The following is a 21,567-nucleotide window of genomic DNA, read 5'->3' on the forward strand; positions in this document are numbered from 1 at the left end:
AGGCATTTATACTGGCCTCAAACCTCCTTGCATTTTTCAGCCCCGACAGCAAAGTTCCTGGCAGTCTCCCAAGCTGCAAGGAGAAGAGAAAGAAGCTGGGACTAGCTTACTCCACTGAACAACTACCTCCAGCAATGCTATCTTGCTGCAATCTCTCCAAGGTGAATCACTTCCTTTCCTCCAGCCACTGTGATTTTTCCTAAGCAAATCTCAGTAGATTTTGAATTTCCTAAGGCACTTGGTGGGAACTGTCTCCACTGTGACAAATACTTTTTTTTTCCTGGCAGAGCAATGCAGAAATTTCCTCTTAGTGATCAGAAACGGTCTAATGACTATCAGGCCTCCTGGCCTTACCTGCTGGGAAGCTCAGCAGAGCACACACCAGTCAAGTTAAGAAGCTGCAGGGATGTGCAAGGTAGCAGCTCAGGAGACAATCCCCGAGGTCTGTGTGGACAAAAAGGCCAGAAAATCACTGGAGAACCCCCAGAGAAGCCAAAGTCTCCCAGGGTGTCGCGGCACGCAGGGTGCTGTCATGGGCCATGACATTGCTCAGCACGGCAGGGCAGCCCTAGACCCTGCGCCCAGCGAGGCCTCCTGCGTTGCATGGCATCCCGCGGGTGGGCAATGCCACCTCTGCCCCCAGCCTCACTCCGGTCCCCCTCTAATCCCCCCAAGGAGCCGCTTTCTCTCAGCCCTCTGCCCCAGGCCCCCAGCGCTCGGGCGGGCTCCCCCTCAGTGCACGGCGCTGCACGAAGCGGGAGCCCCGCGCCGCAGCCCCTTTCCCACGCTTCGGCCGCGGAAGGTGCCTCTAGAGGGAGCTGAGCCCTGCCCGGCTCCGCGTTTGCATCTATGGTCTGGGGTTGGGTTTCTTTCTTTTTTTTTTAACTTCTTCTTTTTCCTCCTCCTCCTCACCCCCCCCCCCCCCCCCCCGCTCGCTTCCTTCCCCCGCGCCGCGCCGCGCCGCGCCGCTGCGCTCCGGGCGGGAGGCAGGAAGGAGGCGGCGGGCATGGAGCAGCTTCCCGGCGGGATGAACTAGCTGCCCGGGACGCCCCGTCCCGCCTGCTCCCCGCCGGGACGCAGTGAGTAGCGGGGACCCACAGGTAGCGCCGGGACGCCCTTTCTCCGGGTCCGGGCTGCCGGGAGCCGCGGGGGGGGGGAATCCACCGGGAGTCCCCGGGGTGCCAGCGGGCTCCGGGGCAGCGCAGGCAGGGCAGGAGGGGCGGCCGGAGCCGCGGGGTCACATCCTGCACCGCCTGGGGTGGGCTTCACCCAGCTGCATGTGTGCACAAGGTTAAAACGCGCAGGGGAGCCTCGCCGAGTGGTGCTGAGTTGTTCGCAGTAGCTGGCTGCTGGGCCAAGGCCGACAGGTCCCACTCTGAGCTGGTTGTTGTCCCAAAAAGGGAATATTGCCTCTTTCAAAAATACGTTCTCCGGGTGTTTTTTTCTTCCTTGTGAGGCCATGCTCCAGCTGACACCCCCATGCAAGCGCGCAGGGGTTAGAGGTTCAGGGCGGACAGGATGGTTTGAATTGCCAGTGGGAAAAGCCGTGCCACGCTGAGGACCCTGGTGAGGTCTGTCCTGCTCTGCTCTGGGCTGGGATCTCGGACACGGGCATACGCACGCGCCACTTCGCAGAGACTTGCCCACGCAGTTTCCCGCCCAGCAGCGCTGGAGGCCACTGGGTCATGGGCGCGCAGGCTGTGGTGGGACCCCGACTGTCAGGTGTGAGTCCCCCTGGGCTTGCAGGCTGGCTTAACCACGGTGGCTTACCCACCCCGGTGGATGTGGGTAAATGCAAAACTGAGCAAATTCCCCTGCTTGCTCTTCTAGTCCAGGCTGGGAAGAGCAGGGCCAATTCTGCGCTGTCCATACGAGGATGGCAGTGGGGCCAGGGGTCCCATGGGATCTCTGTCTCAGAGAGGGCTAGATGCCAGGCATGCCAGGGCAGGCAGCCCTCTGATCCTGTGTCTGCTTGCTTTGCATCCCTTGCAGGAACTGCCCCTGTGCTCTGGTGCACGTGCCTGAGGTCAGGCCTGCACTGCCTTTCCCAGGGGACACCTCTGCATCTCTTGGCACAGGATCTTTGTAACATGTTGAGGGGTACTCAGAAGCCCCATCAGAAGGTCCAGGCTTATTCACAGGGGTTGGGGCTGCGCCTGCTTGTTTCCACAGATCCTCTCCCCTCCTGCAGCTTGCAAGTCCACCTCCCTCCCTGGACCATCCCACCCATCTCCCCTGTGCCCAGCACTCGGGTGCTTTCCTTTGGAGAAAAGCTGGAGGCACACAAGACACATGCCGGAGACATTTAAGCGAAGGGGATGAGGGTGAAACAAAAGAGTTGAGGCAAAGGTCCTTTTTACAAGGGACTAGGGACAGCTGAAAGGCTCCAGGAAGGCTGATTCTTTGCCTGGCATGTGCTCATTAATAAGATAAGACTCCTGTACCATCTCGGGGGTGTTGCTAAATCTACATCCAAAGTGCTGCCTGCTGTTTTTAACCCTTTATGTCCTGCTGCAACCATGAAAAGTCAGGGTGGAGATGAATCTTTCAGCAGCTGCTGAAAATTAGTTATTGCAAGTAACCCAGTATGATACTGGGGAGCTGCAGCTTCCCAAAGCCCCTCTCTTTAGCCCTGTCTCAGGTCCTGGAGAGACTTTACTTTCTGCAGCCTTATACTGTTTTTAAGTATATGGGTGTCCCATCCTGCTTCACACTCCTTCTTAATGCCTCCCAGCTCTCTCCTGGCATGGTATTCTGGTAACAAAGAGGGAATGGGGCAAATCAAAAGGGCATTGGGCTGTGAAGCGGGAGGAACTAAGGCAGCAGAGCTCTCGATACTGCAGTGAATGGGCTTTGACCCTCAACAGAAACTGGAAGTGACCCTGTCTTGGGAGTTCATCAGGCTTGCAAAAGCAGGAGTTTTGGATTCCTAGGGCAGCGGGGAGGTGCAGTCAGAACTAAGCCCGTCATGACTGGGACGGGTCATGGGCTGGAGCGTGCCCGGTTATCTGGGACACAGCAGCCAGGCCCGGGATATGTGCTATGCGCAAAAGGGCCCGAGTGGCCAGTGTTGCAAGAGAAGAGAGCATTGCAAGAAACTATCAAGAAGGAAACTGAAAATGAAAGTTCATCTTAAATGATGGCAACAGACGCAGCCTGCCACACTCATTTCCTAAGGGTTTGGCAGAGAGTAAGCATGAAGAATCACAAGTCAGCTGCTTCTCAGGAACTGGACTCCTGAGGGCCTGTGCTCACCAGACCTCCCTCAGATCTAGCCTCCAGATCCACATGAGAGAGACTCCCTGTTATTCATGGCTGAGGGCTGCATCAGGGCAGGGAGTTGATATTAAACAGAGTCAGCTGCATGTACAGATGAAACTGTAAAAGCTCTGCAGGCAGTTCAGTTATTTGGCTGGGACTGTCTACATCCTACACCAGGGTAAGTGCAGTCTTACTGCAGTGCAGCAGTATGAGGTAGGGTATGAGGTAGGAATTTGTACTACTTTGGCTACCTGCTATATTCAGAGGACTGCCTTATGCCTGTTCTTGCTTCCCCTTGCAATGCATTGAGGCCTTCATGCGAAGGAGGTACTGCAAGACTAGCCTTGCTGAGCACTCTAGGAGGGCCTGGGGCTGGAGATGCTAGCGCAGGAAGTGAGAGAGTATTTCCTCTGTGGAGGAGGGGATGGGGGCACGTGCATCCGGCCCAAATACTCACTGAACTATCTCCACCGCGTTCCAGAGTAGAGACTACGAGCAAGTAGAGGAGCTGCTCTGGAGGCTGGGTCTCTGCTGATCTGGGCAAGTAGGAGCCAGTTCTGCTTCCAGCTTTAATCTCAGACCCAACTGCCGATCCTCATCCTGTTTGCAGCTTTTCCTTGGTTCCCCTGGGGATGGAGATGTTTGATGGTGGGGAGGAAAAGGGAATTCCTGTCCTGGAAGGCCTGTAGGAAAGAACAGCACCTCCATGTGTTTGTTACTAGGGCTCAAACTCTGTGAATGCAGATACGCAAATAAATGGTGGTTTCCTAAGCCATCCTGACAAACTTGTCATTTCTTGCCCCCCATCCCCACCTTGACTGGAGACTGTACTTCACACAGCTGTTTACGGTCTCAATCTGTTTTTTTTTCCTAAGTAATCTTCAGTGTGGGACTGTAAGCTTGGATCACCTGTTGTGCTCCTAATCTTTATGTAGGTGGTTATTTCAGGTCATTAACCAGGTCATTACTGCTTTTTTGTCTAGAATATGATTTAAACTTTTGGGTGTCGGTGTGTCTTCATGAATTTAAAGGTAGTATAAATCAGAATAGCACCACTGATTTAGCTGATTTAACCCCTTAGGAAGTCTGACCTGGGAGCATGTACTGGCATGTTAAACAAAAGGCTAGAAACTGCAGTGATCTCTCTCTAACCCTGACGTTTACCGTGTGGCCTCACTTCCTCCCTGCAAAAAGCAGGGGATGATGTCAGTGTGACTAGCAGAGGGATAAAGCAGCTGAGGAATGCAAAGAGAAATCTGTAGAGGCCTGAAAACCCAGGTCTGGATTTAGGATGCCTCTGAAGCCTGGGGACAGTTAGAACTTTGCACTTGATTCTTATTTAATTTTCTTTTTCGGACTGGAGCTCAGGTGGTGTGAAAAATGGGAAATTGGAGCTTCTGGATATAGAGGAAGAGAGAACTCACAGAAGCTGTGGGAAACAACACTGTCCCTAAGAGCAACACGAGGGAGCTGAGGCAGCCCAGTGTGGTCACGGGTTGGTCTGCGCTTGCCGTGCTCTGAAGTGTCGTGACTGCAGTTTGGGGCAGCTGCATTTTGCAGAGCTGTAGAGCCCCATGGCACAGCTCCCAGACAGCTCTGCAGAAGTGCTGCCACCCAGGAGAGCCTTCCGGGAGCAGCTGCGGGTCTGGGAGCCTTTTGTGCTATGATTTTGCTTTCACCCTAGCATGAAGGCACTGCAGATGATGCTGTTGCATGGGCTGCGTGAGAGCCAGCACAGTCCCCATGGGACTTGCTGAGCAGGCCAAAGGAAGGCTGGCAGGTTTCCAGTGAGGGTGGGAAGATGGTGAAGTCGGGTAAGGAATGGGCCTATTTTCTGGCATATTAATGACTGCAAAGATCTTACTGAGAAGGGTCCGGAAGAGAGGAGAAATCTAGCCAAGGAACTTGGTCTGGCCAGGAATCAAGGAGAAAGCATGCAGGAAAGGGAGGAGCCAGGGCACTAGCAGAGATAAAAGCAGGCAGCATTTCTCCTTTGAGCCCTTGCCTTGGCCAAAGGGGCTTCCTACTGCTGGCCCGTGAGGTGCATGAAGAAGCAAAAGGCTTCGAGTCTCCAGTTCTTTCCTCAGTGTTGCTGCTGACTGGTCATAACTTGGTTCGCTTTACTGTCTCTCACCTCTCCAGGTAAAGCTGTTACTCTCAAGCATCTCTCTGCAATGGCCTCAGGGAATGATGGTGATCCACCAGGTGCCCGAGTACACTGGGATGGTGATGGGCGCAAGCTGTCACAAGAGGTCAATTCAGGTAAAAAGTTTGCTGTGATATTTGGGGCTGGGGGGGGGGAGCATTTTCAGCTGATTCTTCTTTTCCTGCACTGTTTCTTTGAAAAGAACACTTTTTTTTTTCCTACCACCAGGGCTTTTTGCAAGACTGAGATGACAAGTCAGCTCAGTAAGGCTAGGGTGAACAGAACTCTGAGGTTACCTCTGCTGGTCTCAGCCTGCTAGCTAGCAGACACTCATCAGTGATACTTGTCTTGCCTAAATGGTTTCTGCTTAGGAGATGCTTGGTACTGGGTTAGGACTGTGGGCAGCAAAGGGGACTTGAAAGGCTCGAAGAGTGTGTAGGGAGCTGTCGAGGACTGGGGGATGCTGGCAACTCTCTGCGTGGACAGGCTGAGGCAGGCATGGGGGGGTGCAGAGGGGAACAGAGGTTTGGGTGTGGGATGCATTGCCTCAGCTGGCTGCCTGACGTACAACAGGTGCTTGGCATCATTTACTTTCCCTTCCGTGAGCACAAGATAGCCAAGGGTACATGACGTTTAAAACATGCAGAAGAACATGCCTTGCTGACCAATGCCTGGTCTCAGACAGCTGGTTTCAGTCTTGCTGCATCAGCTGCTGGATAAACTCAGGTCTCCAGTGTGTCTTGGCACAGCAGTGATGAAAAGTTATGGATCAAGAACAGCAAGAAACATCACCTTCTGTTTCCCGTGTGTGCAGAGTCCAGCAGACTGTATAATTGCATTTCCCAGTAGTGGGTGAAACTGGGAACAGGGCCGAAAGAAACCCGGGAAAAACTTCAACTCCCGTTTCATCCCAAAATGATAAAAAGCCAAGCCACAGAGAGCTTTTAAGCATGGGTGACTTCTTAACCTGTTTTGCAGGTGGACTTATAAATAAGGTGGAGTCACTGCAGCTCGGTCAATACTGGAGATTAGAAGCTATACTTAACAGCTTATGCATTTGAGTTTAGATCCAGTTCAAAGCTGTTTTATTGGCCTGATTTTATTACTTGTGCTGTAGTATTGCCTGCACTCCTCTCCACCTAGGAGTACCATTTGTGCTGGATCCTGCTTGAATACATCAGAGGGAAAAACTCATCCCTCTCATATCAAAGTCTATAAGGCATGAAAATAAATAAATTAGAGCAGTTGTTTACGTATGCTGATTTCCTGTTGAGGCTGATGAGATGCTGATGAGAAAAACAGTGAGAGGATCAGGCCCTAAACTCTAACCACACCATTGCACAGTCACACTTCCTGCACGTTTGCAAACACTTACTGGCAGCGCTGGCATCCCTCTGTTTCCCAAAATTCAAAGGAGTCTGCCTGGAATTTGGAAGTGGGATCTCTGTGCAGCTCTTGGGACAGAAGCCACATGGAATCCAGTTCAAGCAGAAATGTGCAGCTTCTGCCAACACGTGCTATAGGATTACTGGGTGGAAGAGAACTTTCATCACCAGATTCTGAGCCAGGTTTTCATTTAGGGCTCCACTTCTCTGTTTATCTACCTTTGGATGAGGTAGAGAGTGAAGAGATTTATCTGCTGCTCAAGGATTCATTCAAGTGTTGTTCTGAGCCCTTGTTCTGCCAGCTGTTACATAGGACATGAACAAGATGCTGCTGTTCCTGCCTAGGATGGGTGGCAATTTGTACTTCTTCTGTTGTCAGAACATTATAGACATCATATTCCTGACAGGATGTGATGAAGAGGAGGAGCAATTTAGCTCATGGATAGTCATGCAAAGGGGAGCAAGCATTGCAGGAGGAGGATTGGGAGGCCCAGCACCAACAGTTTTTAACTGAGCTCAGGAAACATGGTTCATACTTCAGAAAAGTAACTCATTAACCTACCTTGCCCTACTTCAGTTCTCATCTATAAAATGGGGATAGTAGCGCTTCCTTGTTCAGACACATTGCCAGGGTACACACACAGCTATGGGATTGGTATGTGTAAGTGCACCGAGGTTCAGATCCCATGGCAGTCCTCACACTTACAGGCCATGCCAAATGCAGCTCATTTGAACATGAACAGAGGTTAGTCTGAAAGACTTGGCATTTGCTTCACACTAAAAGTGCACCAAAGAGTAACTGTGGCTTAGCTGACCTGTGGGAACTTGTTAAAATGTTACTGAGTGTCAGGACCATTGGACAGAACTAGACTCAGCTCTGGGCTGGAAAATTCTCATAGTCTTGTCTTTGTTCTCCCCTTCCCATTTTTCCCTTTTCTTTTGATTTACCAGTGATGAGAATATTGTTTGTGTGGTCATACTTAGCTCTTGTATGGACCATGCTAGCTGGAATCCTAAAGCACTTTGCTAAGAAAGGTATAGGTATTGCTACATGAATTTTTAATGCTAGGGAAACTGGGAGAGATTTGATGGAGCTCTCTAGAAGAATGTCCTGTGTTTCAGAGTTGTGCATGGAAACCCAGCCACCTCAAATCCCAGTTTGCAGTGTTGAGGTGGCAGCTGTTTTCTTCCTCAGGTTATCTGGGCTTTCTCATTTGTCTATGTGGTTAATACTCATGTAACATACCTAGTGAGAATTAAGGTTTGGTCCTAAGTTGTTTATCTTCAGCTCTGGACTTGATGTTGCACATGAAGTGGTCATGAGCTGTTAAAGAATTGTTAAGGGAATGTTGGTCACACGTCTTGAGTGGCCATCTCCAAGGGCACCTGTGAAATGAGTAGAAAAAATATGACCTGCCTGTTTAAGTGTAGGCTCTCACAGATTCTGTAGAGCAAACAAAAATATTCAAACATGCTCTTTTCTTGTCTGATGCCTTTGCATTTCCTATGATATATTTCCCACAAACAAGCATACAGTATTGGACTCCCCTATTGCATCTCCCATAGATATGGCTGTATGTGATTTACAGGAAAAAATAATCATCCTTCCTATGGCTGTGTTGGGGAATAACCCTGCTCTGGAGTTGCCTTTTCACTCCTTTACCCTGGCCAGCAAATGATGCTCCAAGAACGTCTTTTCTGGAAAACCTGGTGGAGCAGAGGCAAGCACACTGCCAGAGCTGGAATGCTACCCATTTGTGGGCATCCTCTTGAGCACTGGGACAGGCTTCCACTTGCAGTCTGGTGGCTAAGCAAGCACTGGAGCAGCGAAGTACCAGAGCAAAATCATCCGCAGCCCCCAGTCCCTATGGCAAGTGTGTAACTCTGGGTGTGCTGCTGGGATGTCATTGAACACAATGGAAGGGAGTTGTCTTGAACTCCTGGCTCAAATCATGTTTAAACCTGTGGAAGTCACGAGCATCTCTGCTGGCATCTTGGCATGTTGGGATTTTCCGGTGGCCTGTCCACCTTGGAGTTGGTGGATTGTGAGCGCACGACAAGTGCTGCCTTGGCACCTTGTGGGCTGCCAGTCACTGCTTCCAGGCTGGTTATCAACCTCTGTGCAAGCACATGCACCTCTTAGTGTAGTTATTGCTTATCTCCTGAGCTCCAAAGGGATGCTGCCAGGTTCCATTTGTCATTACTACAGTCTACAGCAGGGCTATTTAATTTAGTTGTAACAAGGTCTGATGGATATCTTTGCTGAGGCCTGCCAGTTTCTACCATAGTGCAGCTGCTCCCTGAGAGATAGGAACAGTGAGAAATAAAGGATCTTGCATAGAAATGCAGATGCTATCCAGACCTCGACTGGTCTCAAACACGCAATGTTATTGATGGTACGAATCCAGGCAAGACACTGCTCTTGGGAGTAGGTCCGGTCCAGATGCCGAGAGCACGACGGGGAATGGAGCAGGTTCTCCCTGGGGGGTGGGTTTTCCACCCCACGCTGCAGTGCCGAACAGCCTGTGAGCACCTCAACGCAGCCCCAGTGATCCCACACGGAGCGCAAAGATCCCAGCAGAGCTCCAAGCCACTTTCTCCTACTCTGCTGCGGGCACTGGGCTTCACAAGGCAAATCTGGATCCGCAGCCTCTTTCTTTGACTGGGAGAGACACTGAGATGGTACCAGTAGGTGCTGTAGGTTAGCATTTGGGGGAAAGAGGTGTATATTCTCCTGTTCTTGTGTTACTAAAAATAACACCTGAGGTTATCAAAAACAGGGTTTTTTTTGTACTCGTTTCCTCTTTTGTTCTTGCAGTTTGTTTACTCCACTGCCTCTCACTGAAACTGTGAGTCAGTCGGTTTCGTTTTCTGGCTCTCGATGGAGCACTCGCAGGCACCGCATTCGCGTTTGCATTTGTGTTCGCTCGGCTCCTCCGTAAGGTGGGATTTGTTTACCGCCAAATAAACCTGTTCCTGCAAAACAAAAAACCAATCCCCTGAAAACACAGCGAGGACGAGGACACCAGGACGAGGCCTTGTCATTTCCCTTCACCTTTATTTACACAACCTGAACTCTATGTAACCTGACTCTCCGCACGACAGGTCCGCTCCTGCAGCCCAGGTGGGGCCAGGCCCATGTGCCTGGAGTTGCATATGGGCTGCGAAGATGTGGCTATCCCAGAAAAGCTTCCCAGTGACTGGCATGGCATGTTTTGGATACTTGCAGGGTCTAACGGGGAGGTGTTGCCAGGAGAGCAGTGTCCGGCTCTGGGATGCAGCTTGGGCAGGAGCATCTCTGAGCTGGAAATGCAGTTTGCATCTGCAGAGCCAGTCTGGCTGGGACGGTCAGTGCCGGTGGGTGGACATACTGGGGTGCTGCGAAAGGGGCTTTAGCTGGGCTTGCTGAAATAAGTTGCACCCCTATTAGAGAGCAATGCTGGTACAGATCTGCAGATACCTTCATACTGGTGGAGTGATTTCAGCACAGAGTATTTCTGAAGCAGTCACTGTTTCTCCACCAAAAACGTTTCTGAACGAGGCCTGAACTCTGACTAGGCTGTATTGCAGTAATGGGCGCCTGGGGTCAGGGACTCGTCATGTGTTTTCAAGCAATAGTCATGTTACCAGCGCACCTTGCAGAATGATCACCCAAGGCACAGGGTCTGCAGGTCCCTGCGCACCTGATGTTCTCGTGAGTAGCTAGTTTAAGGGACCTGGGCCCAGTGCTTTGCACCCTGTTTAATGTCTGTGAAGTACAAGGTCTCCACCCGGTATGGGGATACCCTGTCAGAAAGGCAGGGCTCTGATATGTCCATGCTATTTTTGTCTTCTATGACTTCTGCATCATGGATAAGAACCTGGGAAGAATTGCATTGATTTCCCAGTCCCAGAGCTGATTCCCCGACTCCTGCGAGGTGACGTAGCTGGGCTGCCAACTGGTTGGGAGCCTGGGCTCTAGGCCAGGTTGCTCCTTGAGCCAGGCTGCACTCCCTAGGACTGCAGTAACTGTGACCTCTAATCAAAAACGTCGCGTGACAGCCTGGGTACTTTCCCCAGGAACTATGTAATGAGTGTGATAAGGTATCCATCACCATGGTACACATGGGATTGAAACATCTAGCTGGGCCTTTCCCTTCCCTGTGGCAGCACAAAGCAGCGCCGGCACAGGGGAAACACGGCCTGCTTGTCTGTGCTGCAGTGTTTGCCCTCGTGCCCTCCGTGCGTGGTTTCCAGACAGTCCCAGATTTCTCGCCACCAGATGCTGGTTCCTTCTGACTCACTTCCTGCTTGTGCACAGAGCCAGGGCTGTTTTCGCGCGCACCGCCAGAGACGGGTTACATTGCTGCACGGGCGCGTTCCCCCGCTGAACCGTGAATACCTGGTGTACCAAGCCTCGGCTGTTTACGAGAGCGAGGGGAGGAAGCCACAGCACCCAGAAGCAATCCCAGCCTCACCCACAACAGCCCCAGCTGCAGCCTCCTACCCCCGTGCGCTTATTGCTTCCACATGTATTTGTTATCAAAGCAGGGGATTTGGGTGTCCGCTCACGCAGAGTGGTGACGGACGGGTTTGTTGTAGGAGAAGCAGAGCCACCTCTGTGGGGCTCACAGTTTATGAGTTATTTCAAAGGCTCTCCTTTCTGTCTCAGGCATAGGCCATGCAGAAGTCACAGTCCCAGCCTTGTCATTGCTGCTGTCAGGCTGATGGGTATATGTGAGACAGACAGTGTGCAATTGAATCAGCAAGATACCTTAAAATGACCAACTGACCTTCTGCTTTCCACATCATTGCTGATGCCTTGCAGAAATTCCCTGTGGGACTCACAGGGGCACAATTATGGGAGATATTTAAAAAGAAGACCAGATTGTTAAGAAATATGCTATAGGAAACAATCTTGCATTGCCTGCTGGGGAATGATGGGCTGCACGGAACTGAACTTCATCTCCAGTTTGTTTGGATACCTGATTTCTGAAAATGTTTGTGCTGAGGTGTTCCCTTACCAAGAGGTGCTGTCATGTGGAAAGAGCTGCCAAGTGCAAGCATTTGAACATCTGGTTTGTTTTATGACAGTCCTAGGACTGTGTCTTGCCAAAAATGGATCAAAAATGGGGGCCTTTGCCCCTAAAAATCAGGAATAGCTCTCAAAAAGCTGTTTTGAAGCCAATTTAAGTTGGATTCTGTTTGTTTTACCTTCTGCTGTTCAAATGTTTAGAGCTATGATCCCCAAGCATTGCTCTGCAACTGCAAGGGGAGAAATACTGGTAATCTTAGCTACAGTTCTCACATGTCCTAGTAACTTTCAAAATGCCACTGAGCTGTGCAGATGGGCCCTGGCAGAAGGGTCTTGCTAGCTGATGAGAGTCATAACTGCCTGAAACGTGAGCACTCTTTGGGTGTTCACATGGGGAGAGAGGGGCCGGGGGGCAGGACGTGGGGTTGCACAGTGAGGGGAAGGATGCAGATCTCTCTGGGGAAGGGTGTGTGAAATCTGTGGGGATGGGAGGGGTCCCGTTGCCCTGCAGAGCGTGGGGAAGTCTAAGAGCAGGTGCAGAGTCTGGCTGCCAGGATGCTGGGTGGGGGTAGCTTGCACTAAATTAGCTTGCCTCCTTAGGCTGTATAAGGAAGGCAGCAAAGGGAGAGGACCACCACCAAGGATACTCAGGGAGTTAAGAGCTGGTTAAGCAGAGGGCCAACGTTAATATAAACAGCACAAGTTTAGGCTGGGAATGAAGGAATGATCTCCCTCCAACCTGGGAAGGAGTGAGAAGACAAGCTGCTTGCTGGACTTTGCCCCTTGTCTGTCTCTCAGAAGACCAAGTGGCTGAGCAGACCGAGGAGGTGTTTCGGAGCTATGCCTTCTACCGCTACCAACAGGAGAGAGAAGAGAGAGGGGACGAAGTGCCCATGGACCCAGAGATTGCAGAGATTCAGCAGGACCTAAGCAGGTAAAACCTTGATACTGACTCTACTGCACATCCCTAAACCCTGTCCTAAGCCAGACTCTGTTATGGACCACCACTCCATCCTGCTTACCAGACTTGCTTTTTGTGCCATCTCCTCTCTTGGCAGCATGGAGAGCCTGGTGGGAAGACGCCTGGCCATTATTGGTGATGACATTTATGAGCGGTACGATGCAGAGTTTCGCTGCATGCTGAAATCCCTGCAGCCCACCAAGGGAAACGCCTATGAATACTTCACCAGGATAGCCTCCAGGTAAGGCTGCCTGCTCCCTCAGGGCAGGCAGGACACTTTCTCCTATAGGAAGCCAGAAGGAAAGGTGAAACTGTGGGCAATGCACAAAGCAAAGTGTCCAGCTAGTCTGTTTAAAACATTGTCACCAACCTAGAGCAGCTGCCCTCCAAGCTCTGCCCCAGCACTCAGATTCTGCCAGTCAATTCAAGCTTTCATCCCTGGCCCTCCAGTCAAGCTTCAAATAAGTTCACCAGTTGTTTTCTGCCTGTCTGCTCTTGCTCCTGCTGCTGCACACTATTTGAACAGTCTTCACATGAAAATCATCTTGGCTGCGCAGCAGCAGTCCTTGCACAAGCTGATTGGGGTCAGAAAGTTTGGGGAACATGTCTGGAAAATATGACTTTGCACATCACTAGCAAAGCAAGAGTCCCAGTTGTCATTCAGGGATAAAACCAGACCTGGATGAAGACAGACCTGCTGCTATGGTGCTTGCTTACTGGCTAGGAATTCCTAATGGTTCAGGCTTTCCAGAGGCACAAAGCAAACATGGCTGTGCAGAGGTGGGGCAGGTACTCGCTATTCTTGGCACTGTCTGCTGAGAACAGGATCAGACTAAATCACAGACACTGTATCACACAGACCTGCAGAGCCTGCAGCTGTCTAGCATGGGTGATGCCTTCCCAGCTTTCTCATTTGAAGCACAGCTATAGGATGAAGGCAAAGAGAGAAGGTTTTGCCCTGATCATGCGATCCTGTGACATGGCTTGGATCCATGTCCTGAGCAAGTTTGCACTAGTTCCATCAAGGTAGCTTTGCAAGGTCAAATCATGCTCCAGGGGGGTTAATTCTCACCTCCATCTCTGCATTTTGTCTGTAAGGAAACCGAGACACTGTGAACACTAAATGGGTTGCTCAGGGTCATGCAGAAAATCTCTGGCAGAGCTAGGGGAAAAAACTGGGTCTCTGGGTTCCCAGCATGGCAGCCTGGGCCCGAGCCCTCACTGCTCCTCTAAGCATGCCTGGCTCTGACCCAGACCCATCCCTGTGCACACTCTGCTCAGTGTATGTTGTCTAACTGCCTCTCTTCTGTCCTTTTCCTGCTCCCCTGTCCATGGGAAGCCATGCTGCGCTGTTTTCACCGCTTTGCCACCTTGAGGCGGTTAACGCACCGCAAACAGGTAAATTAACCTCTGTCCCTCTCTTTGTGCCACCTGTTTCGTTGTTGTTCCTTCCCCAGGCTCTAACTTCCCTCTCCTGCCACATGCACTTCAGTGACAGCTCGATGTGACTCTGTGGAGAGGACGGTTCCCTTCAGCTTTGCAGACAGGAACAGCTGTGATAGGGCACCAGATTAAAACATAGGGCCTGAATCTAGTCTTTCCTTTCTTTTCTTTTCTTCTTCTTCTTGCTTGCCTCATTGGAAAACAGGGGGAAAAAGATCTTCAAAAATTTGTCTAGCTAAATCTGTGCAAGACCTGCACTTAGTGATGCAGTTTGTGCCCATAGCAAACAAAACCTGGATCCAGAGCAATAAGTATCAACAAGGCACATGTGGGAGGCCCTCTGGCCTGTGGAAGGGTCAGTCCAAAGCAAGATCAGGTTTTGGTCCTGCAGGACTTTGTCTATTTTGGAAAAGGGAAAATTCTGTTCTAACAAACTTGGGCCCTATATTTAAACTTCCCAACCTTTGTGTATGACTGCACAAGCCAGGGATGCTTTGGGACAGGTAGGTTGTAGCTCCTGTTCCTGGTTGTGCGTGTAACAGCTATGAGCATGCTGTAGTCCACAGCCTGATGGCTTAAACTGGCACCAGTTCCTGCTTAACCTGTTATAATACCCTTGTCCATGAAAACATGGGTAGCTCAGGAGCTACTCCATAGGCAGCTGATGTGCCTTGCAGATACAGGCAGGGACCCGATGGAAAAGCAGAATGGATGGGAGGGTGTCAGGACCACAAAAGTCACTCCAAAGCTTCTACTCTAGTGATCTGGAAATAGCAGCTGCATGGGCAGGATTTGCGGATTTCCTTTTTCCCAGAATAGCTCTAGCCCACCTAATTGAGGCAAACTGGTTGTGACTGAGACTATACTTGTTCTGCTCTGAAAGCACAACCCGGTTATTCACGGCCATTTTTTTGCTTAGTCACAAAATCACTACTTTGTAGGTGTGCCTAAGGTGCACCTCAAGGCCAGTACAGCATCCCAGGCCCTGCTTTGCGGCCCGCACTACCAAGAGCCAGCAGCCTGGGCAATACAGGGATGGACAGCCAAGGAAAGTCCCAGCCAACTATGGCAATGTTTTCTTTCCAGATATGTTACTTAAGCAGACCATTATCTTTGTTTCAGCTTATTCGAGAGTGGCATTAATTGGGGCCGGGTGATTGCACTGCTGGGCTTTGGCTACCGCATGGCCATCCACGTCTATCAGCACGGCGTAACAGGTTTCCTCCGCCGGATCGCCCGCTACGTCGCAGAGTTCATGCTTCGGAACCGCATTGCCCAGTGGATCGCTCAGCAGGGAGGATGGGTGAGTGAGCTGGGCCACAGGCTGTCCCAGGAAAACTCAGGGCCAAGGGGTGCCAGCTGGTGAAAAGTGTAGGCTGGGGACTGTGATAATGCTGAGGCTGGTGGGATTATACTCATATGAGCAGAGCAGAAACCTGGCTGAGGCAGAGTGCAGGTGAATTTAATGGATCTTCTGGTAACTCTCTGTTTCTTGTCAGGTGGCTGCGCTCGATCTGGACAATGTTTACGTGAAGTATATGCTGGTGGTGGTGGCCCTTGTTGTGGTGGGGCATTTAGTGGTACGACGCTTCTTCAGGTCCTGACTGACATGGGGACAGAGGCTGGGGGGGTCTGGCTAAGCTCTCTCTCAAATCTCTGCTCTGCAATAACAACGTCTCCCAAGAGAGGAAGATTCAAGGAACCTCCGAGAGAGAGAGAGAGAGAGAGAGAGAGCAGCTTGGACCTATGACCCTTCCACCGTGGGGCCCAGGGTCTCTACCATTCATGGAGGCACCATCAGAAGCTACTGAGAGAGGCAGCAAGGCAGGAGGTTTGACTTTGTCATCTGTTTTATGCCTCCCTTAGCTGCTGAGGAAAGAGCATCATGACACTCCTAGCATACAGCACTGAGACAGGAGAACAGGCATAGAGACTGGAGGAATGAATGGGTTATGATAACGCCTCTGTGTGTGTGTACGCGTGTGTTTTGTCCACTCTATGCTGTTCTCGAGAGCACTCCCTGGGGCAGGTGCAGAGCTGATGCTTTTGCTGATGGCTCTAGCCCAGACTGTGCCTGCATTTGAAGAGGGTTTGCAGCCTTGGTTGCAAACTGCTGCAGTTCTTGTTTGTAAGTCACCAGAAGGGCAAGCCATCATTAGAAAACCTGTGAGGGGGTTGCCTTCACTTTCCCTCTGCTCCTGAGCCCAAATACTTGAGCCTTCTCTTTTCCTCTTAATCAACAACTCTGCCTCTTTTGAAAGAAACACTGACTACCTGTCATCTGACAGTCGATGGTAATACCTGACAATGCTGGCAGGCAGGTTTTCTATAACCAGAACCTGGAGACCTGCAGCTGACAGAGGTACTGGGGCCACATTGCCTGCTCCTCAGCCCTCCTGAGAGTTCAAAGGCTGCATGCCAGCAGGCCTAAGAAACACCAGCAGGTCTCCAAACACTAAAACGCTGTTTTGGGTGACTAACAGCCATATAGGCAACGCACCCTCCCTCCAGTTCTGTTGGGTACTTCCCTGCAGCAGACTTGTGTGCAGGCAAAAGAGCAGGCCAAGTGAGATCAGTTGGCCTCCCTCGCTCTCAGCGGGAGGCACTGGAATTGCATCCAATCCTGGCATCAGCTCTTTGCCTTTTGAACTCGGCTGGGCTGGACGGTCCACGCATGCCCTGTTTAAGCTCAGGGCTGCAGTCTCCAAGCAGCATAGACAGCAAGACACAGCATGCTGCCCCTTCTGTGGATGGTTTCTTTGGCAAGTGACTTGACCTTATCCTGTTCACAACTGAAGCTTAAGCATGACTTCTGGGCAGGGAGGGAAGCAGGTGCCATTCTCTCATCCCAAATCTTTATGACTTTTGCAAAACAGGGGAAAATCCCAGTGTGGACTCCTAAAGCAGTTTGGCCTGCTGGGGGACCTCAGAGGTAGGAAATGAGCAGTGGCCCAATGCCTGGCCTCCTCTCCAAATTCAGACAGAGCCCTTCTAGCCTGGAGCTAGGCAAATGGGACTAGCAGTAACAAAACCCTGAACAGGCTGAGCTCTCCTGCCCTTGGGAGCCTTGTCTGGTTTTCCTGCTGCAGAGAAGGCTGTGGTCACAACTGACACTGGCTATGTCTGTGGCATGAAGATCACCAAACCAGGGCAGAGCTGGTCCCACCTTCTTCCCGCCTGGTGATGCCTGCTATCTGACAGTCGTGAGAGCCCAAGGGCAAAGGCAGCGGGGAAGGTCTGAGACACCTTGAGAGCAGCCCATCTGCTCCACTGTAACAAAGGCATTCCTGATAGACATTTGTCTAACCTCTTCTTAAAAACTTCCAGTATTGCCTCTGCATGCCACTGATTCCTACCTTAATCTTCACACAGATTTTTCTTTAATGTCTATCCCTTACTTCAGTTTAAGCTTGTTACTCCATGTCCTGTCCAAACCTAGTGATAGGACAATTTATTTCCTTTCTCTTTGCAGATGCAGAGGTTTAGCAGGATCAGCCATATTTTTTTTTTTTATCACTTATCATATCTCTCATGTTCCAGTCCATTTTTAACCTAAGAGTAACAAACTTTCCAGCCTCCTTCTGTATCAGAATCATTCTATGCTTATCTTATCTGACTAGAAAGGCATTAAAATATTTGCTATAATATTCCTCTTCTATATATCGCTTTGTTTGGGTTACTTCCTGTGTTATATACCTTTGTGCTGGGCAGCTCAAAACTCCAGTGGATTGTCTGCCCAGGTTTTACAGCTGTGCTGATACTCTTCAAATAGTAAAGCATCCACATACTTCACTTGTCCCCTTACAAGTGTGTTACTTTGCATTTATCCACACACAGCTTCATTTACCATCATGCTGCCTGTTCAACTGTCTTTAGCAGGTCTTGAGACTTCCTGATTCTTCTCTAGTTTGAACTTGTCTAAATAACAGTGTCATCTGTAGTCTTCCCATCACCACAGCTTACCTTCTCTTCCGGGTGAAAACACCACCAGATGGAGCCTTTTTTCCACAATGAAAGTGAACTGCTAGTTGTTATTTTCCTTTTCTCTTAATCAGCCACCTTATACACATGCCACTGTCCTCTAGGCTAGCTGTTTTCTTTGGTCATGTCTCCAGCAGGACTTTGTCAGAGGTCTTTGGAAAGAAAAAAAAAATAAGAGAGACATATACATCAGCATGTCCTTTCATTCACTACTTTACTGACACACTCCAAAAACTCTAACATTTTGGAGGAAACTTCTGGTTACACAAAAAGCCATGCTGCTTTTAACTTACCGTCATTTTCCAGACGAGATGTTTTACCTTGCTAACTAAATTCAGATGTAAGGCTAGCTGATTTTTTTTTTTTTTTTTTTTTTTAAATGACATTTTTCAGCCTTATGGTAGATGATCAAGGCTTGGTAAAGTCTGTGATACCAAAACCAAGAAAGAAACTTTAAAAACAGAGGAAAAACAGGTGCTGTAACAAAGGAGTGGTTCCATTTTTAACCATTTTCTCAGGGGATTTGCAGGGAGGGTTGTCTCAGGATATCAGCTCTGCTCTTACCTCTCCTAGCCTCAGCGGACAACCTTCCCTGGCACTGGTTTCCAAATGGAGAAAAGCTTGAACTGGGAATGTGAATGGGGTGACTGGTCTGTAGTACTGTGTCCTGTCACTGGATGGCAACAGCACTGCATATAAAGCACCCAGGTGCTGGCTCCCACACACAGAGAGGCTGAACTCCCACTGAAGGAGGAATCTTCATGCAGGTCCCCCTCTTTGCCCTGGTGAGCTTGGTGCTCATTAGCTGTGGGCTGTACCACTCCAAGCTGGCTTGTGCTGTGCTCTGACACACAGCAAAGGCAATGTCACTGGGTTTGTATCTGACTGCTGTTTGGGAAAGCATCAAGTACTTCAGGGCATCAGGAACAGGCTAAAGCAGGGTCTTCCCCTTTGGATTTGCTGGGTCCAAGGCAGACTAAGATGAGAAGGTCTGACCCTCCCCAGAAGTTGATGCTGTCTGTAGGAGTTGGTGGGTCCTTTCTAGCAGCTATGTACCTTGAAGGCCCACTCAGCAGAATTCAGGCAGGGGGCCTGGACAAGGTACCTTAGGCCTCCTTGACTATATGCAGAAGGCTTTTGCTTCTCAGAATGGAGCCAGCAGCTGCTTTTACAAAAAAGTGTTTCCGCTACAGAAATAAGAGCTCTATAAAAGCTACACTTTACTCACAGGGCTGAATGAGCTGATTTATTTTGATGGGATTAAAGATCTGATCAACTATAATATTTTTAAACAGCTTAGTTTAACTGCCAATCCAATCACATATTGCACCTTGTATAAGAACTAGACCATCTGATGCACTGAATAGCAGGACTCTCCTGTTGTCACCTTCTCATCCACCATGGTGCTATTAGGGCATGGCTGCCCCTTGGGCTTTGGCTTGTTCCCCTGGTAAACAAGGGAAACAGTGGCAACCCTCAACTGGAAAACGAGGGCAGGAAATGAGGAGAAGGCTCTGCCATGGTTGTTCACAAGGAGAAGGTAACCCCAGATTGTTCACAGAATCACTTAGGTTGGAAGGAAAGTGCACCCCACCTAAAGCAAGGCTACCTAAATCACTAAAGAGTTTAGTGGACAGTTGCTGAGCAGGCATGCCACTTTGCTAGGATCTGTGACCAAGCTGGGGTTGTGTCTGAGGAAGGACTGGCTCTCTAGGATACTCAGAGCTTAGCTGCACTCACTGGTACCAGCATCTACCCAGTTTGCTCGCTGGGTAGAGAGAGGAACCAAAGGCTTGTGCTATTTCCCTTCTCTCCCCACTCCTAGGATCCATTACATGATGTGCCTTCAATATCCTGGTGCCCAGTGAAGGCTGAGATGTATACCAGAAGCAGCAGAGAGTGCAGGTGGTGCCAGTCTCCAGGACTGTGCCCCAAAAGAGTTGTGAACAGATGCAAGTCAGGGCAGCTGACAGCAGCCCCACTCAAGGCCACAGGTGCTGTTCCTTGTACCTCTCCCTGCTGAGCCCCTACATGTCAAGGACTGCAGGGAGAAAAAGAGGAGTTAATTTCAGCTGAGAATTTCTCCATGCCAGCAACTACCCTAGATGAGGTGTAACAGGAACAAAGTGCAGAGAGGTGTCCAGAGAACTCTTGGTTCAAGCAGAAGTGTGTATGATTCAGATGAGGCTGGGGGATCTAATTCAGAAAGTTATAAACATTGCATAGAAAAGGCATAAGAGCCTGAAGGGTCTCATTTACTGAGCCTACTTGAGCACATTCCGTACTCCCACCTGCTCCCAGCTCTTTACTCCTGGATGGAGGAAGCTGTTTGAGCCAAGAGTTTGCTTGTCTGAACCCCCCTTCCCTTTTTAGCTATTTCACATGTTCATGCTGTGAGACAAAAGAGCCAAGCCCTCCCTGCCAAACACTGGGTGCACTGGAGCTCAGGCTGGTAGGGGCCTGCACTGCCCAAGAGAGACAAGTCTTAGTGGTCAGGACTGGTGGCAGCCTTCTGTGAAGCTCTGAGTGTGTAACAGATTTTACACGTATGCTTGAAGTCACACTGTCACTATTATTTTTGGTTCTGCTTTGCTTTTTGTCGCAACATCAAAGCGCGTCATGTTCCACACAGCTCATTCCCTGGCTCCTTTCTATTCTCCTCCAGCAAATCCTGATCTCTCCCAGCCCTGCAGGAAGAGGACAGGGTACATGATGGAGCAATAAACCATGCTTTACACTGACTCCAGAGAGGGATTGATAAACAGCCTTCCTTTCCAGGAGGAGGAGAGGAAGGAAGCAGACTAGAGAGCACTGGTGGTCCCAGTGGTGACAGGGAGAGGGCGAAGGACCCTGTCTGCAGGATGGTTCTCCCCCTCTGCAAGCCATCTTTAAACAGCAGGCAAAGGATCTGTGTGGAACATAGTAGGTTGCTTTTATCAGAAGAAAATTTCTTTCACAAGTATTCTGTTTTAAAATGATGTAATATATATACATATATTTGAAAATAAAAAGGTACATGCAGTGCAAGCTCTTCTCCTGGCTGTGCTGAGTGTTTTCTTCTAGGAGATATACTCCTTTGCACATTGTCTTATACAGTTAGCTCTTGGCTGCATTATAAGTTCCCCTGTACAAATCTACACAAGCTACCTAGCTTCAGCCTCTGTTTCCCCAGTAATGCATGGATACTTTCTTACACCTCTTCCAGCTGAAGAGCAAGAGGGAGAGCTCCTGAACCTTGGTGTGCCATTTCAGAGAGATAGTGCCCTGACAGCAGATGCTGCAGGGAAGAAAAGACAGCTATAGAAATCCACTGTCCCATCAGCTGCTGATCTACCTGGAAATTAAGGATCTTATCTCTGATGTGTCCACATTTCCC

The 21,567-nt window shown here is 50.1% G+C and overlaps 1 protein-coding gene across 4 annotated transcripts; it reads left to right on the plus strand.

Annotated features, from left to right (window-relative positions):
- Positions 1-957: 957 nt before the first annotated feature.
- BAK1 (BCL2 antagonist/killer 1) lies at positions 958-21,224 on the plus strand. 4 transcript variants are annotated; one of them, XR_009960730.1, is made up of 7 exons: positions 958-1,079; positions 5,404-5,523; positions 12,605-12,740; positions 12,865-13,008; positions 15,333-15,513; positions 15,710-16,041; positions 20,857-20,913. XR_009960730.1 is itself a non-coding variant. In XM_062594912.1 (7 exons), the coding sequence occupies exons 2-7, from the start codon at positions 5,436-5,438 to the stop codon at positions 20,902-20,904; spliced, it is 678 nt and encodes a 225-aa protein (XP_062450896.1). In that variant the 5' UTR covers positions 958-1,100; positions 5,404-5,435; the 3' UTR covers positions 20,905-21,224. The 4 variants fall into 4 exon arrangements, 3 of the variants coding, with proteins under 3 accessions (XP_062450896.1, XP_062450895.1, XP_062450897.1); XM_062594912.1 differs by having other exon boundaries at positions 958-1,100; positions 15,710-15,790; positions 20,857-21,224; XM_062594911.1 differs by having other exon boundaries at positions 15,710-15,790; positions 20,857-21,224.
- Positions 21,225-21,567: the final 343 nt, after the last annotated feature.

This window comes from Rhea pennata, chromosome 25 (genome assembly GCF_028389875.1).
Source record: "Rhea pennata isolate bPtePen1 chromosome 25, bPtePen1.pri, whole genome shotgun sequence".
Taxonomy (NCBI): Eukaryota; Metazoa; Chordata; class Aves; order Rheiformes; family Rheidae; genus Rhea; species Rhea pennata.

What these genes read in the sequence shown, in the direction of transcription:
- BAK1 (XM_062594912.1), top strand. Translation starts at nt 5,436, where the DNA reads ATGGCCTCAGGGAATGATGGTGATCCACCAGGTGCCCGAGTACACTGG. An exon ending in GTCACAAGAGGTCAATTCAG is followed by an intron (nt 5,524 to 12,604) that starts GTAAAAAGTTTG and finishes TCTGTCTCTCAG; the next exon opens with AAGACCAAGTGGCTGAGCAG. An exon ending in TTGTGGTGGGGCATTTAGTG is followed by an intron (nt 15,791 to 20,856) that starts GTACGACGCTTC and finishes ATTCTCCTCCAG; the next exon opens with CAAATCCTGATCTCTCCCAG.